Source organism: Eleutherodactylus coqui, chromosome 10 (assembly GCF_035609145.1).
Source record: "Eleutherodactylus coqui strain aEleCoq1 chromosome 10, aEleCoq1.hap1, whole genome shotgun sequence".
NCBI classification, from domain to species: Eukaryota; Metazoa; Chordata; class Amphibia; order Anura; family Eleutherodactylidae; genus Eleutherodactylus; species Eleutherodactylus coqui.
This window is the reverse complement of record NC_089846.1, coordinates 36,680,973-36,694,554: the sequence shown is the minus strand read 5'-3', so window position 1 is coordinate 36,694,554 and position 13,582 is coordinate 36,680,973. Positions and strand designations below refer to the sequence as shown.

Here is a 13,582-nt window from a genome sequence, read left to right as displayed (position 1 = left end):
TTAGACCTATCGATTATCGCTCACTTTCGCTGATTTTTTTCATCGTTCGGTCTAAAACACCCTAAGTTTCTGTTTAAAATAGAGCCATGACCGTTCTGTCAAGAGCTTTTCAAATGGACACTGGTGACTCCTGGAAGACGTTTGTAAGATCTGTTGTGGGTTCTAACATTTGTGATGGCAAAAATAGCACTGCAGAGTGTTCTACTGTTGAAGTCAAAAATATGGAAAAGTCTGACAGACTTCATTAATACTAGTGTGAACAGAGTTTTAACCTCACAAAGACCAGAGTGTTTCGGTCCTAAAAGGACCAGACACTTTTTGGCGATTTTACACATCTGGTGGTTTTATGTCACTATTTTTTTATTTTTTTTTTATCTTGGGCAGCAAAAAATTATTTTTGCTTTTTGTCTTTCATGACATATAAGGGCTATTTTTTATTACTTTTTCTTTTCTATTTTTTTTGTTTTATTAGGGGTAATGTGTATAAAAAGTAAAAAAATAAAATAAACTATAAATTTAAATATACCATTTTAAAAATCATATTTACAGTAATATAATGTACAGGAATAGGTTTGCCATTTCGTGTCGGTCGTTTTAAAATATAAAATTTGTATAGTCTCGGGTTAAAGGGTGGGTTTAGCGATGGTTTTTTTTATATAGGACATTCATATGCCCTGATGGGCACAAGAGAAGCACAACTTTATACTGGCCTTTTAATTCTTTGTATTGATTATAAAACAACAACAAAAAAATAGTCAAAAATGTTAGAATGAAGGACTGCATCTTTAAACTGGAGGTCCCAGGCATAGCTTGCAAAGCACATGGATTTAGCCATTTCACTTCAATGTGAACATCTGCTCCAAGTTCACATATAATTTGGAAAGAAACTACAGTAAATGAGTGGTTATGAAGAACTGAAATCACAGACTGAAAGGCTGCAAAAATGTGCTAATCTCTAGAAAACCAGAATTCATCACTTTTTTGGGTAAAGCATTAACGTCTTTTGGGCTATAAGACCGGTCGGTGGTACAATGGTTTGGAGCTCTAGACTCGCACTGGGAGTTGCAGAGCTAACATATTCTGCTAATCCCTCTAATAGATTGCTGGGGCCCTGCACATACTTGCTTATATATTGGAGATTGCAGGTGTGAAAATACAGGCTTAGCCTAGATAGCCGACACATTCGAAAAAGTTACAATACCACAGGCGTCGGGGCTGAAGAGTGGTTTTTAGACAGAAATGGTGTGTGAATTTCTAGCGTAGCCTCAAAAAGATCTGCAAAATAATGAGCAGGTGATTTGCATATGTTCCCTTCTTCCTAAATGGCGTTGGCAGGGCAGATAACACATTAATTATTACTCATTATGAATTACTACTGTGATCCCTGGGCAGTCTTGTGCATGCTATAGTTAAGCCTCATGCACGCAGATGTTAATTTCAAGCATTTAAAGCTCGTTTAACACTCATTAGAAAAGCCTATTACATGTGCCGGGGTTCTGGAAATGAATGAGCACGGTTTCTGACAGGCCTCTGTTTCACTCGGTCCATGCCATGGCCTGCAGCTAATAAACCGCTAAAGTACTGTTAATACTTCTGCGGTCTTTGACAGCAGCCTTGATTGGCCACCCAGTATTCTCCCTGCAACCATGGGATCCCCTCAACTATAAAGGGTATATCCTGGGGTCTTCTATGGAATAAATCCCAAAACCTCCGACTAGTTGACGTGATCATGTATATAGTACACTGGGTCTGCAGTCTTGTATAGTTTAGCAGTAAGATAGAAGATGTCTAAGATGTTCTTGGTTACCAGGTTACACTCCCATCGTCATCACGGCACTTGTGATGCTCCATGATCACATAGCGTGGCTCTACCTCCCAGTGCACAGCGGGGCGTCAATTGTAAGCATTTCATTGATTACCCTCTAGCACAGCATTTTTGTGCAGCCAGTCAGCGCCTGTGTGCAGAATCCTATCCAAAAGTACAGATGAAAGGATCATGGGGTGAGGGCAAGAAGAAAACAGACTTGCATCAGACTGTCTTGTACATTAACATCATTAGAATGAAGTGTCTTCATGCTCTGCTTAGGAAGCTAGGCCCAGACTTATTCACAAGGCTTCATTTTTTTGATTATCAGCTCTTATGATCAGGGACCAGTTGCACATAGCCTGAATTTGTTAACGAGGAACATAATAATAGTCTCACACCTCTTAGGGGAAAAAAATAAATAAATCCAATTAATCCATTAAAAATGCAGCTAGTCTATGTATGAACCTCAGTATGATAAAACAGCAGAAAAACAAAAGAAGAATTTTCCCCTTTCTCTATCGGTCTCGTTCTGGTAAATACGGGCTTAGTCTGTGCCCAGGCAAAAGTATATAGTTGAGGAGGGTGGGGGCCTGACAAGTTGGGAAAGAAGCATTTTTCTCTAAGATGTAACACACACAAAAAAAAAAGTTTGGTGTTGTGTTAGTCAGTAGAGCAAAATGTGATTGTTCTCAGTTAGAGAGACCAAGTAATCTTGGTTTGAAAGCTCGCACTAACATCATGTATTTTTGTTAAACATTAAAAGGTATCATATCTACAATATTACTTGGTTTCTCCTTCTGAGAACACTCTCCAAGATGTATTACAAAGTTTCATATATTCACAAGTATTATTGATTTATGTAAAGTTGGATAAAGTGACCACCTAATCAGCGGAGAATTTTAAGTTCATTTAGATAAAAATATGTATGTTCGCTTTAAGGGCTTATTCAAACGACCGTATATCAGCTGGGTATTCACGCTGTCCGATATACGGTGTCCCTCTCTGCAGGGGGAGGAGGCTGGAGGAGCCCGGAGCAGTGCACGGAGCTCCCGCCCCCTCTCCACCCCTCTGCACTATTTGCAATGAGAGAAGGCGGGGCGGAGCTAAGTTTCACGACTTAGCTTTGCCCCCGTCCAGCCCCCTCCCATTGCAAATAGTGCCGAGGGGCGGAGAGAAGGCAAAGAGGGGACAGGAGCTCAGAGCACTGCTCACTGCTCCCGGCTCTTCCAGCCTCCTCCCCCTGCAGAGAAGGACGCCATATATCGGCCGGCGTGAATACCCCGCCGATATACGGTCGACTGAATAAGCCCTTAGTCTGTTACGATGACTGTAGCAGGAATTTACAAACTAAACTTAAACACTGTAGTGTAATTATTATATGTGATTATAAAAATGTAAATGTGTAGAAGACACCAAAAATAAGTTATATATGTCTTAATGCAAGAATAAGCAATAAAAAGGGCAATAAAAACCTACGGTACTAGTGTGAGGAGCCGGTATTCTAAAACCGCCTGCAAGCAAAACAATGCAAATGACCGGCATTTCAGACTATAAGCTACTGTTGTCTTCAATATATATTTGATTAATTATTATCCATTCAGTCTAATCCGACCTTCGATTACTTTATGGGTCAACGTTCTCCTTGCATTTAAGTCTTTCACCTCCTCTTTGAGTCCCGCGATTGACATCGTAATGGCCTAATTTTTAAGCAATGAACTCATCCCTTAGTCCACATATTAAAATAGATCATCTAGAAGATCTGCTGCAGAAGATCCTCAGACCCTACATGTCTTTTATCCTATGGGTCCTATAAATGACCAGTGAGCAGATAACACCCCGCCCCGGGTCCAAACAGAAGATGTGCATGAAGGTCCCATTACATAACAGAGCGAAACACCAGCAGAATGATATAAAAATGAGGTCAGCCCATGAAGACACAAGCATCATTCTGACTGCATGAAATACACACAGGACAGGTCCACTGCACCTACGCTGCTCGGTGTTGTTAGGATATAGATTAGCATAGTCAAAAACCATACCTCGGGAAATATTGGTCAGTTATCATGATGGATGTGTGAATTAGGCAGTTATACAATATAAGGGAATACAGATACAATGCCTGATTATGGAACTAAAGGAAAGGTTGGGCTCTATAAATGACAGGGTAAAATGTTACAACAGCTTGGTATCTTTAGTAGGATTTGATTCGGTATTGTTATGTAAAAAGCTGTATAAATGTTGCCAGGACTCCTAAAAAGCCTGGGAGTCCGGCTCCTCCCACTAGAGGAGTTTGCTTACAGGAATAGCTGTCAATCATTGTGTGGATGGGGAATGCAGGACTCACAGGCTTGTTCTGAAATACCCTAGAAATAAAACTTTCTAGAATTAGGGAAGCATAAGACAGATCCGCTTTACGATTTCAGAAAAGCTAGGCGACATCCAACATGGCTAACATTACAGCTCCCAAAAAGGTTGTCACTAAGGCTTTCCAAAAACAGATATCACAGCAGATTTGAATTTTTAACACCTTGACAGAAAATGATGACTTGAGTAATTATATATAAATCAATTTTTGGGAATTTTTTCTTTTTTTAGGGGCAGATCTTCTTTAAAAGATATTTTTGTGCATGTGTGCGCGTTTCGACAACAGCTGGCATTTCCTTTTTGCTTTTCCTACAGTTCAAGCAGAAGGCTCGTGGAGGATTATGCCGGATCATGCTACTCAAAAGACTAAAAAGGACCGTTGAATTGATTCCACATTGCAGTGCTGTGTAACTTGTGGTCCCAATACAACTTCCTCCATCAGGCAGAACATGAAGGGACTTTTAGGGTGAAATTCACATACGGCATAAAAAAAAAAATCTACACCAATATCCACGTCTTACATGCAATTTTTATGGCAGATTTGTGGTGGGAAAAACGCTGATTAAATTATGCAAATTTTAGTGCAGAATGGTTTGTGGCAGACTTTTACGCCATGTGTGAATCTACCCTTAGCTTCTCTGGAGCTTGATGGGGAGGGGGAGTATCATAGGTTGCACATAGATAACTTCAAGGTGTTGTCCTGGAATAGAACTTTATGTTGTGTGACTTCAACAAACACTATCACATACCAATATTACCGTTATTAAAAATGTAACCAGCAACCCCTCCCCATTCACTTACAGAATGTGATTGAACGGGACGTATTGCTCTCAGTGACAACACGTCCGGCGTGTCATGTGACTGCAGGGTCGAAAATCATTGGATGATGCAATGATGTGACAATTTTTTTAAAAGGAGAAATTATTGGTTAGTGATAACATTTGTAGAACATACCACATTTGTACATATGCAATTTGCAAACGATCTATTCCTGGAAAACATACCTAAAGCATGTGTTTTATGAAAAGTATCACTTCTTATATTGCAAGCAGTGGAGATCTGACACACATATGAAGCGGCTTATTTTTTTTTTTTTTTAAAGTATCTGCATTCCCCTAGTCATGTCTGAAACGTCATCAATACATCCCGTTTGAAGCATGAGCGAATGGAAACGATTAACTTCTTCAATTGCTTAGGATTCTTCCCAGAGGCTCCTACAGACATTTCTAACTGACCAACATTTGACACTGTATAGCTGATGTTTGTGGGAAGGACAGAAAGTAGAGGGTGGGGCTAGAAAGATGGGAGGAGCGACAGGGAGTCCATCTTGCCCAGGTGGGCTGGCTGCCTCAGTTGACATGACAGAGTGTGGCCTGTTGGTCAAAGGTCTGACATAGGTCCAGTGTTGCTTGGCAAGTTTGTAGGGACAGGCTTGGGAAGCTGAAGCAAATATTACAGACCATAAAATGAAGAAGGGGGGAAAAAAAACAAAAACAAGAGAAATAAAAATAAAGAAAATCATGACCACATTAGTACTATGTTACTTTAGACTTACCCAACCTCATAGCTGCTACAAGCACATTATGAAAGAGGTTAAATTTGTTTTGCCGAAACAATGACTAAAAAAGTTATACGTTACATGGCAGAAGACGGGTTGTAGGTTTGGGAGGTTTACGGTATAGGATATGAAAGTACTCTAAACGGTCATGTTTGTTTTTTTTTGAGGGCCGAGAAACAGCACTGAGGTTGTGTAGCAGAATCTGTTCAGTACCACAAAATGAAAGACTTTAAAAGTAAGACAAAATATAGAACATTTGACTATCTAAAAGTGATCGATACATTGGTTCAATGTGCATTTCAGTACCAGCGACCAGGTGAGAAAAGAAAAAAAAAAGCAAGCAACAGTCATCTAAATACAAGGCAGATCTCTAAAACGTTGGAGAGGGTTGGTTTAACGCTAAGGAATGACCTGTTCCTTGCAACTTCAGACAGAAGAAAACCCAAGTACCTCCACCTGCTCGGTCCTCCTCTTCTCGGAATAACGGGGATGTTAGTATGACTTTAAGGGTTAACTTAGGTTCCTTTGAATTATGTAAGATGATCGATGCATCTTCTAAGGAGTGCTCCACTTCATAGGACTCCTCTGTGAGCTTCTGAACAACAAAGTAGGAGGTTAAAACGAGGACACCAACATCTAATTGTAGCAAAAGATTAGATCAGAAGTATACTAGTAGAGTATGGGAGTCAATGTAAACAAGCAATGCTGTCAAGAAATAAAGACCACCAAGGCAATATCTTCGAAAGGCTCTACAGTCTTGTGTAAGCTTGTGTCAACGATTTTGTGCTAAAGTACTAAGAACAAGAATATCTGTAGTTTTTCAGCAACCCGCCCCCATGTTAGGCCTCCTTCCCACGGACGGATTTCCGCCGTGGGAACCTAATAGCTCAATGCTCACGGTGCGGAATTCCATCGCGGGATTCCACACCGTGAAATCTCCCGTCCTCACCCGCGGCATGCTCTATTTGCCGTTGATGTACGCGCGGACGGCTTCCATTGCAGTCAATGGAAGCCGTCCGCTCACGCTATCTTTTGCTGTAGCACAACGGAAGATAGCGTGAAATCGCCGCTCCGCCCACCGCCGCCGCGTCATATGACGCGGCCGGCGAGTCATATGACACGGCCGGCCACATCATGTGACGCTGTGGACGTGTCTTGTGACGTGGCCGGCGTGTCACATGACGCTGCGCGCGCGGCACGCCGAAGCGTCATGCGGGACCCAAAGCGCCGGATCCGCTGGTAAGTATGGGGTCTCTGGGGGGCGCCGTGACGGGCTTCGCCGCGGAATATTCCGCGGCGGAGCCCGTCACGGCCGTGTGCAGCCGGCCTTACTTTTAACTCTAACAATTGCAACTACGAATCCAAATAAGTTATCAGCACAGGCAACTTGTGAAGAAAAATGCAAGGTTTCTATTACTCTGGAGTCAAGACAATTTCTTTAAAAAAAAAAAAACTCATGGCAGGAGGTGCTGAAAAAAAAGCATTGGTGGGGGAGATGGAGGAGAGAGGCAAATATGGTATATTTTAGAAAAAAAATTTTTGGTTGGACAACCCCTCTAATAGGGAATAGAAGTACTAAAAACAGACAAGTCAGAAATAGTTACTTTCCAATAAAGGTAGATGGTAATATTGCACAGCTGCCATGTAATGCTTACAATGACTAGTGTCTCAAAAAACATGCAGTTATGTCACTGAGACACATGGAAGCCTGCAAGGCACAAGACTTCAAGGAAGTACCATGAAGCTGCATGTTAAGGAATGACGAATGAAAACATTTCGACCCCTCACAGTGGCTGGGTCTCTCTCAAGCACAAGGGGTCAAAACGTTGTCATTTATCTATATGCTGTTTGGAGTACAACAAATATGGAATATGGTCACTGCGTATATATCCCGGGATTCGTGGTTTGGGGGTGAAGAACATGCCACTTTGGCATACTTGCATCCTTCTGCTATCTCAACTCTCCTGCTGTCTTCCCTACTTCACAATGCTGGTTTATGGTATTTTACCCATGAAAAATAGAAAAACTTCTGGCAAAAGAAAGAGGGAAAAAAAACACTAAAGTGAACAGAGCCTTATTAAAAAAATTAATCCTGCTGCTTTGTTTTTTTTTTTTAGCATTATTAATACTTCTTGAAATACTTTTCAAAGTTCAGAAAAGAGTTAACAGACTGATGTTTTATCTCACCTGGATTTGGAGTGGAAGGTTTTCTCTTACTGTTACTAATAAGCTCTCTGTTGGTTTCTCCTTACACAAGAGAACCAGTTCTAGCTCCATATCATCCTTAATGAGTAAGCCTTTGGCAACGAGGCCAATTCTCATGACTCCACATAGCACCCGACCACTCTCATCCCTGAAAAACAAGCAGTGTGTGATTAGACAATCACAGCAATAGATTTACAAGGGTTGCAATGTGCCAATGTTTAAAAACTATTCATATAGTGGCAGAAGAAAACCGTAAGCACGTCCTCTGATAGTGACTGTCTATAGAAACAGTCAATTATGACATGCATATAACACAGTCTACAGTACATAGATGCAACAGCATAAAAACTAAGAGTGGATGTTACTAGTATGCTAGATGTTAGGTTACTATATCATGGGTCAAAAGGGATATCATCTCTTCTTAGGGAGAGCACATAGAAGGTGAGAGAGGAGACTTATAAGGCCATCCATGCTCCTCTTGGAAATATGCAAATAAGGAAGATGGAACAATACCTCTGCAGCGCCATCTATTGGTTTCCTGCAAATCAATGTTTGACCTTTTATACAGGTCTTTAAACAATGATTGCGAATTGAAAACCAAGCCAGAAATCATACTCAGACAGCTATTTTAGGGTTTTGCCCCTCATCAGTGTGCAGTAGGATCTTGGCTTGGCTAGTGAGAGGCCTAGGATGTGAGTCGAGAAGGGTATCATCACTCCTTAAGGAGAGCACCCCTAGGTGAGTGAGACTTATAAGGCCATGCGTGCTCCAATATCATGGAATCTTTACTCCCGTTGGGGGTTCTGTCCCAGGGCTCTGCAGCAACATTCCCATTTCAGATCCGCTCTCTGGGTTCCGGAAGCTCTACTTCCGCCTTAGTCCAAAACACAGGTAGAGTGCCTCTCCTATGGGGGTTGGTGACATGCTTGAAGGGGGCTAAATGACTCAATTTGCTATATTTCGTTACCTGCTCCATCACAGCTGATAAAGTAGAGAAAGAAGCTGGTTTAGCTAATGAAGCCCCCTTCAAGCACATTACCGATACAAGAGGGGTGTATGTGTTACATATTTTGGTTGTATCAGAATTAATGGGGAGCTTCCAAAACCGCGACAGCAGTTTGAAATACGGACATAAGTGCACCTTTTATAATTAAAGCACGCAAGTTTAATTCATTTCTATTTGCAAAAATTCGAAAACTTTGTTGCTAGACAACCCCTTTAAAAGGGGTTTTGCAGAAAAAAATACTATTGATAACCTATCCTCAGCATAAATCATCGACAGCTAATTGAGCTGGTCTACCAGGGTCCTGAGCGGCTGTTCCCGGCCATTGAGCACCCGTTGCCAGCACCGTAACACACAGGGGTATAGAGTGGAAGCTGCTGCTCCAACCCATGGCGCTCTAAATTGCAGGTGCAGCTCTTGTTAAAATCAATGACAGCTGCACCTGCAGTTACAAGCGCTGGCCATAATACAGGAGTCGGAGCTGCAGCTTCAGCTCCAAACCCTGGTGTTGCATCACTGACAGTGTGTGGCAGCCCCGAGCCGATCAACTATTGAGACATCATCAATAATATTCCCATGGAAACCCCCTTTAATACAGGAGACAATATCCTTCTTACTGTAAATGATAATATTGGAAGGAGTTTCATGACTATATAAAAAGTACAAAACCACAGGTCACATGCATTTATACAGGTCATAGAACGCTAAACTAACATCTAATATGCTTTATTTATAGCCAGAGGAACATTATGAAAAACCATAATATCTCCCATAAGAACTTCAGCAGTTGTATTTCTATGTTCTATAGTACGGTACTCAAACTACTGCAGAATACATACTGTAACTCCTGAAGAAGGGAGGGGGCACTACCTGATCAGTCGATCAGTGCTTGGCACAGGAGAAGCAACTTTCTGCAACAGACCTCTAACTACAGGAAGATCTAGGTCTATGATTTCTATATAATCTTTAGGTTCTGACATCACAATGTGGTATTTATACAATTCCTTACTGACATGTCAATGGAAAGTATCAGTTGAAGCGTATTATACATAAATTGAGACACTGGTTTGTTGCATATCATTATAGCGACACTCCAGGTTTGGAACAAAATTCCGTCTTGGGACCAGAGAGGGAACTTCTATTACTTGCTGTTGATTTTCTGTGCTGATGCCCCTCCGATTTTCCAGTTCTGGGTCCCATTTTCAGCTGTCCAAGATGGCCGATGCAATCGTCTGACTACCAGTGTTAGACTACCAATGTACTACACCAGCTCTCTGATTGGACAGCACTGCTCATGTGATCAGTGCTGGCCAATCACAGAGCAATGCACAGTATGCATTAGGTAGTTAGAAAACTACAGTAGTTATCTTGTACAACTGAAGACAGGATCCCAACTGTGGATCAGAGGCACATTGGCAGAAAAGAACACCAAGTAATAGAGACTCTCTCCCCTTTTGTCCTGGGACAGAATTTTGTGACCGGGAGGGTCATTTTAACCCTTTCCAATCCACCGTCTGACCTCTGAAGACATTATGATTAAAGACTGTACAGCTCCGATGTTGGAAGACACCCGTCGGGGTTCTCTTACTGTATATTGCCAGCCTCTCTGCTGTCGGAGACTATCCAACGTGTCACCTCATGCAGTACTGGCTTTAGCCAGCATATAGCGCCATTGTATAACGGCAGAAAAAGAGTAAGCCCCCTAGGAAAACCAGGATACAAATTGGATTGGAAAGGGTTAACATTACTCCGAGATTACAGAAGGCAATTCTGAATGAGGTGAAAACAAACCAAAGGGTAATAGCAAAAGGCCTAGAGGAGACACTACAAATGGCCACTATTAGAAAAATACTAAATGAGAAACAATGTTCATGGAGAGGACACCATAAAGAAAACCAGTGCTGACCAGAAAAACATTGCGTCTCGACTCAAGTTAGCCCAAGACCTCCTTGATGTGACAAAATGTTTTTACTACAAGGTTCTGTGAACAAATGAGACAAAAGTGGAACTTTTTAGCACAAATGCACAACGCTGTGTGTTTGGAGGGGGGAAAAAAAACCCAAAACACTGCACACTAATGCCGAAATCTCATCCCAGCTGTGGAGCATGGTGAAGGAGCTTCATGGTTTGGGACTGCCTCAGGGCCAGGACATCATGCAATCATGCCAGGAACAATGAATTCTACGGTGTATCACAACATTTTATAGAAGTATGCAAGGGCAGCCGTCCACAACCACCAGCTGAGGATACGTTTAGTGATGCAACAAGACAATGACCCAAAGCACACTAAAGAAAGATTGAAAAAGATGATGATTAGTTTTCGAACGACCAAGTCCGAGTCCTAACACTAACCCTAACTAGATGCTGTGATGTGACCTGTAAAAGAGCTGTATAGACAAGGCATCCCAGAAATACTGATCAACAGACACATTTGCAAAGAGGAATGGTCCAAAATTCCTTCTTAATGTTGTGCAAATATTTGTAGTTACAGAAAATATTTGGTGGAAGTGATTACCGCTAAAAGGAGGGAGGATCTAGAGGTTCTTAAATTCAAGGGTTTACTTAGTTTTTCCTTCCTATACGGGGAATGTTTGCTCAATGTGGTCAATAAAGGATATGAAGAGTACAACTCTTTGTGCATTAGGTTAGATTGTCTTTGTATCTAATTTGACAGACAACAGACTACATTAATGTAAAATTCCAGCTACTTCCAAAAGGGTTCACTTACTTTTTCATACACATAAATATTACAATATACACGTTAAATACATTACTGCCAATATAAAAGAAAGCTCTTGTGGACAAGTTAGCACATTAAAACTACATGGATCACGGAAGGTTTAACCCTTAAGAGCTTTATATTATAAAGAGCCGTGGGCTAGGTACTTGTCTGTTATACACTAGGGTGCCAAGACCAAAAAGGATCCCGAAAATGGTAAACTCCACTCCGAGTTTTCTTTGTTTCACTGTAGTAGATGGAACTCATCGGTATTTGTTTACAGTGTTCATCCTTTTGTGTTTTGCATGTTAGAAGCTTTCCACTGAATTTAAGAATGAGCCGGATGCAAATACAGTAAGATAATAAACTCTGCCGACATTTCGCCATCTTTTGAGAGCAATTCACGATTCTGAGAGGCACCATTAAAATAAGCTGAGCGCAGGCCGACTGAGGGATTATATGGACAAAAGGAGCGGCAAGGAGTAAAACTGTAAACAGAAACACGCCATCTGTGAGACTATCATTTATTTCAAGTTGAGAGATTGCAGTGGGTTACTAAATCCCACTGGGAAGATCATTCTACCTGAGCTATGAATAATAGGCTACTCGCCGAGGTAGATAGTGCTTAGCCTGCAGGAAGCAGTACGTGAGGATGTCTCTAAGTACACTAAAACTAGACGCGCGTCTGCTCAGTCAGCAATGTCCCTCTCACTTAGGCACAGAGACGTGGGACTTGCAAACAGGCATATTAAAATTAATTTAGTAATGCAAAATAAACACAAAAAAAATAATAATCACCTGCCTGGGAAAGGAACAGCGCGGTAATTAAAACGTAGCATTCATTTAACCTTATCAAAATAAGTAAGGCCGGCGACCAGAAAAAAAAAAGGTACAAAAATGTATTTAAATACTATATTTCAATCCAAATCACAGAAAAGGAAAATATAAACAAAACAATATTTTTCAGAGGGCAGCCATACACTTACTGATATACTAATACAAGAGCACAGGTAGAAGCACCACATCATAGACATACAAGCAGCCAAATGGTAAATGGAGGAACATGGCACAGGTGAAGGTACTGATGAACAACCACACAGACCTGAGGGGGCGGCTGCTTAGTACTATTCTTGCATAAGAAAAAGCATATAGAGGATATCAAAACCACACAAAAGGGAAATATAAACAAAACAAAAAATAAATAAAAATCACAGAAAGCGGCCATATACTTACTGATATACTCATACTAGTAATTATTAGGAAATTATAGTAACAGTGTTTCTGGTGGCGCAGGTACATCCATTATGACCCCAATCATATCACACACACAGATCTACTACTTACATCCTCATTCTCACACACAGCTGTGGTACATGGTACATCCATTATGATCCCCACACATACAACTGTGGTACATTCATGCTAATTTCCAGACATCACCAGCTCAGCAGACTCCTACATACAGTAATCAGCCCCTGGTCATGTGATCTGATTCCACCCACACACGGTGACGTCATCACAGGTCCTGGTGGTTGCTATCGGGTTATCCAGTATACAGTACTTTCTACCAAACTGCACAATGTCTCATCCCACAGCAGTGATGTCACCACAGGTCCTTCAGCCCACCGGATCTCTGTGGTGGCGGTAGGTTGGTGTCTTTTGTCAGGACCACTGATTGTGTCTGACATAACAACGGCTAAGTTGTATTCTTATTTTGTTATTCTTGTCCTTCCCTTCCAAGATTCCTAACTTTGTTGTTCTTCTGTCGGTCAGACTCTATGTTTTATATATATTGTAGGACATGCAATGTCATCAGGGGCGGAGCATGAGAAGCGCACACAAACATACATATTCACGGTCAAGTGGTCATTAGTAGTTTGACAAGAGGCCAGGTAAACACACCACATCTCTTTGTCTGTTTATATT

The 13,582-nt window shown here is 41.3% G+C and overlaps 1 protein-coding gene across 4 annotated transcripts in view; it reads right to left on the bottom strand.

Moving 5' to 3' along the window:
• STRBP (spermatid perinuclear RNA binding protein) overlaps positions 1–13,582 on the bottom strand; it is a 134,087-nt gene that overhangs the window by 44,500 nt on the left and 76,005 nt on the right. For all 4 annotated transcript variants that reach the window (XM_066580807.1, XM_066580810.1, XM_066580809.1 and 1 more), the window contains exons 5-6: positions 7,917–8,082; positions 6,180–6,324 (exon numbers count right to left, since the gene is read on the bottom strand). In XM_066580807.1, coding sequence (XP_066436904.1) covers positions 6,180–6,324; positions 7,917–8,082 — 311 coding nt within the window. The remainder of the gene's footprint in view (positions 1–6,179; positions 6,325–7,916; positions 8,083–13,582) is intronic.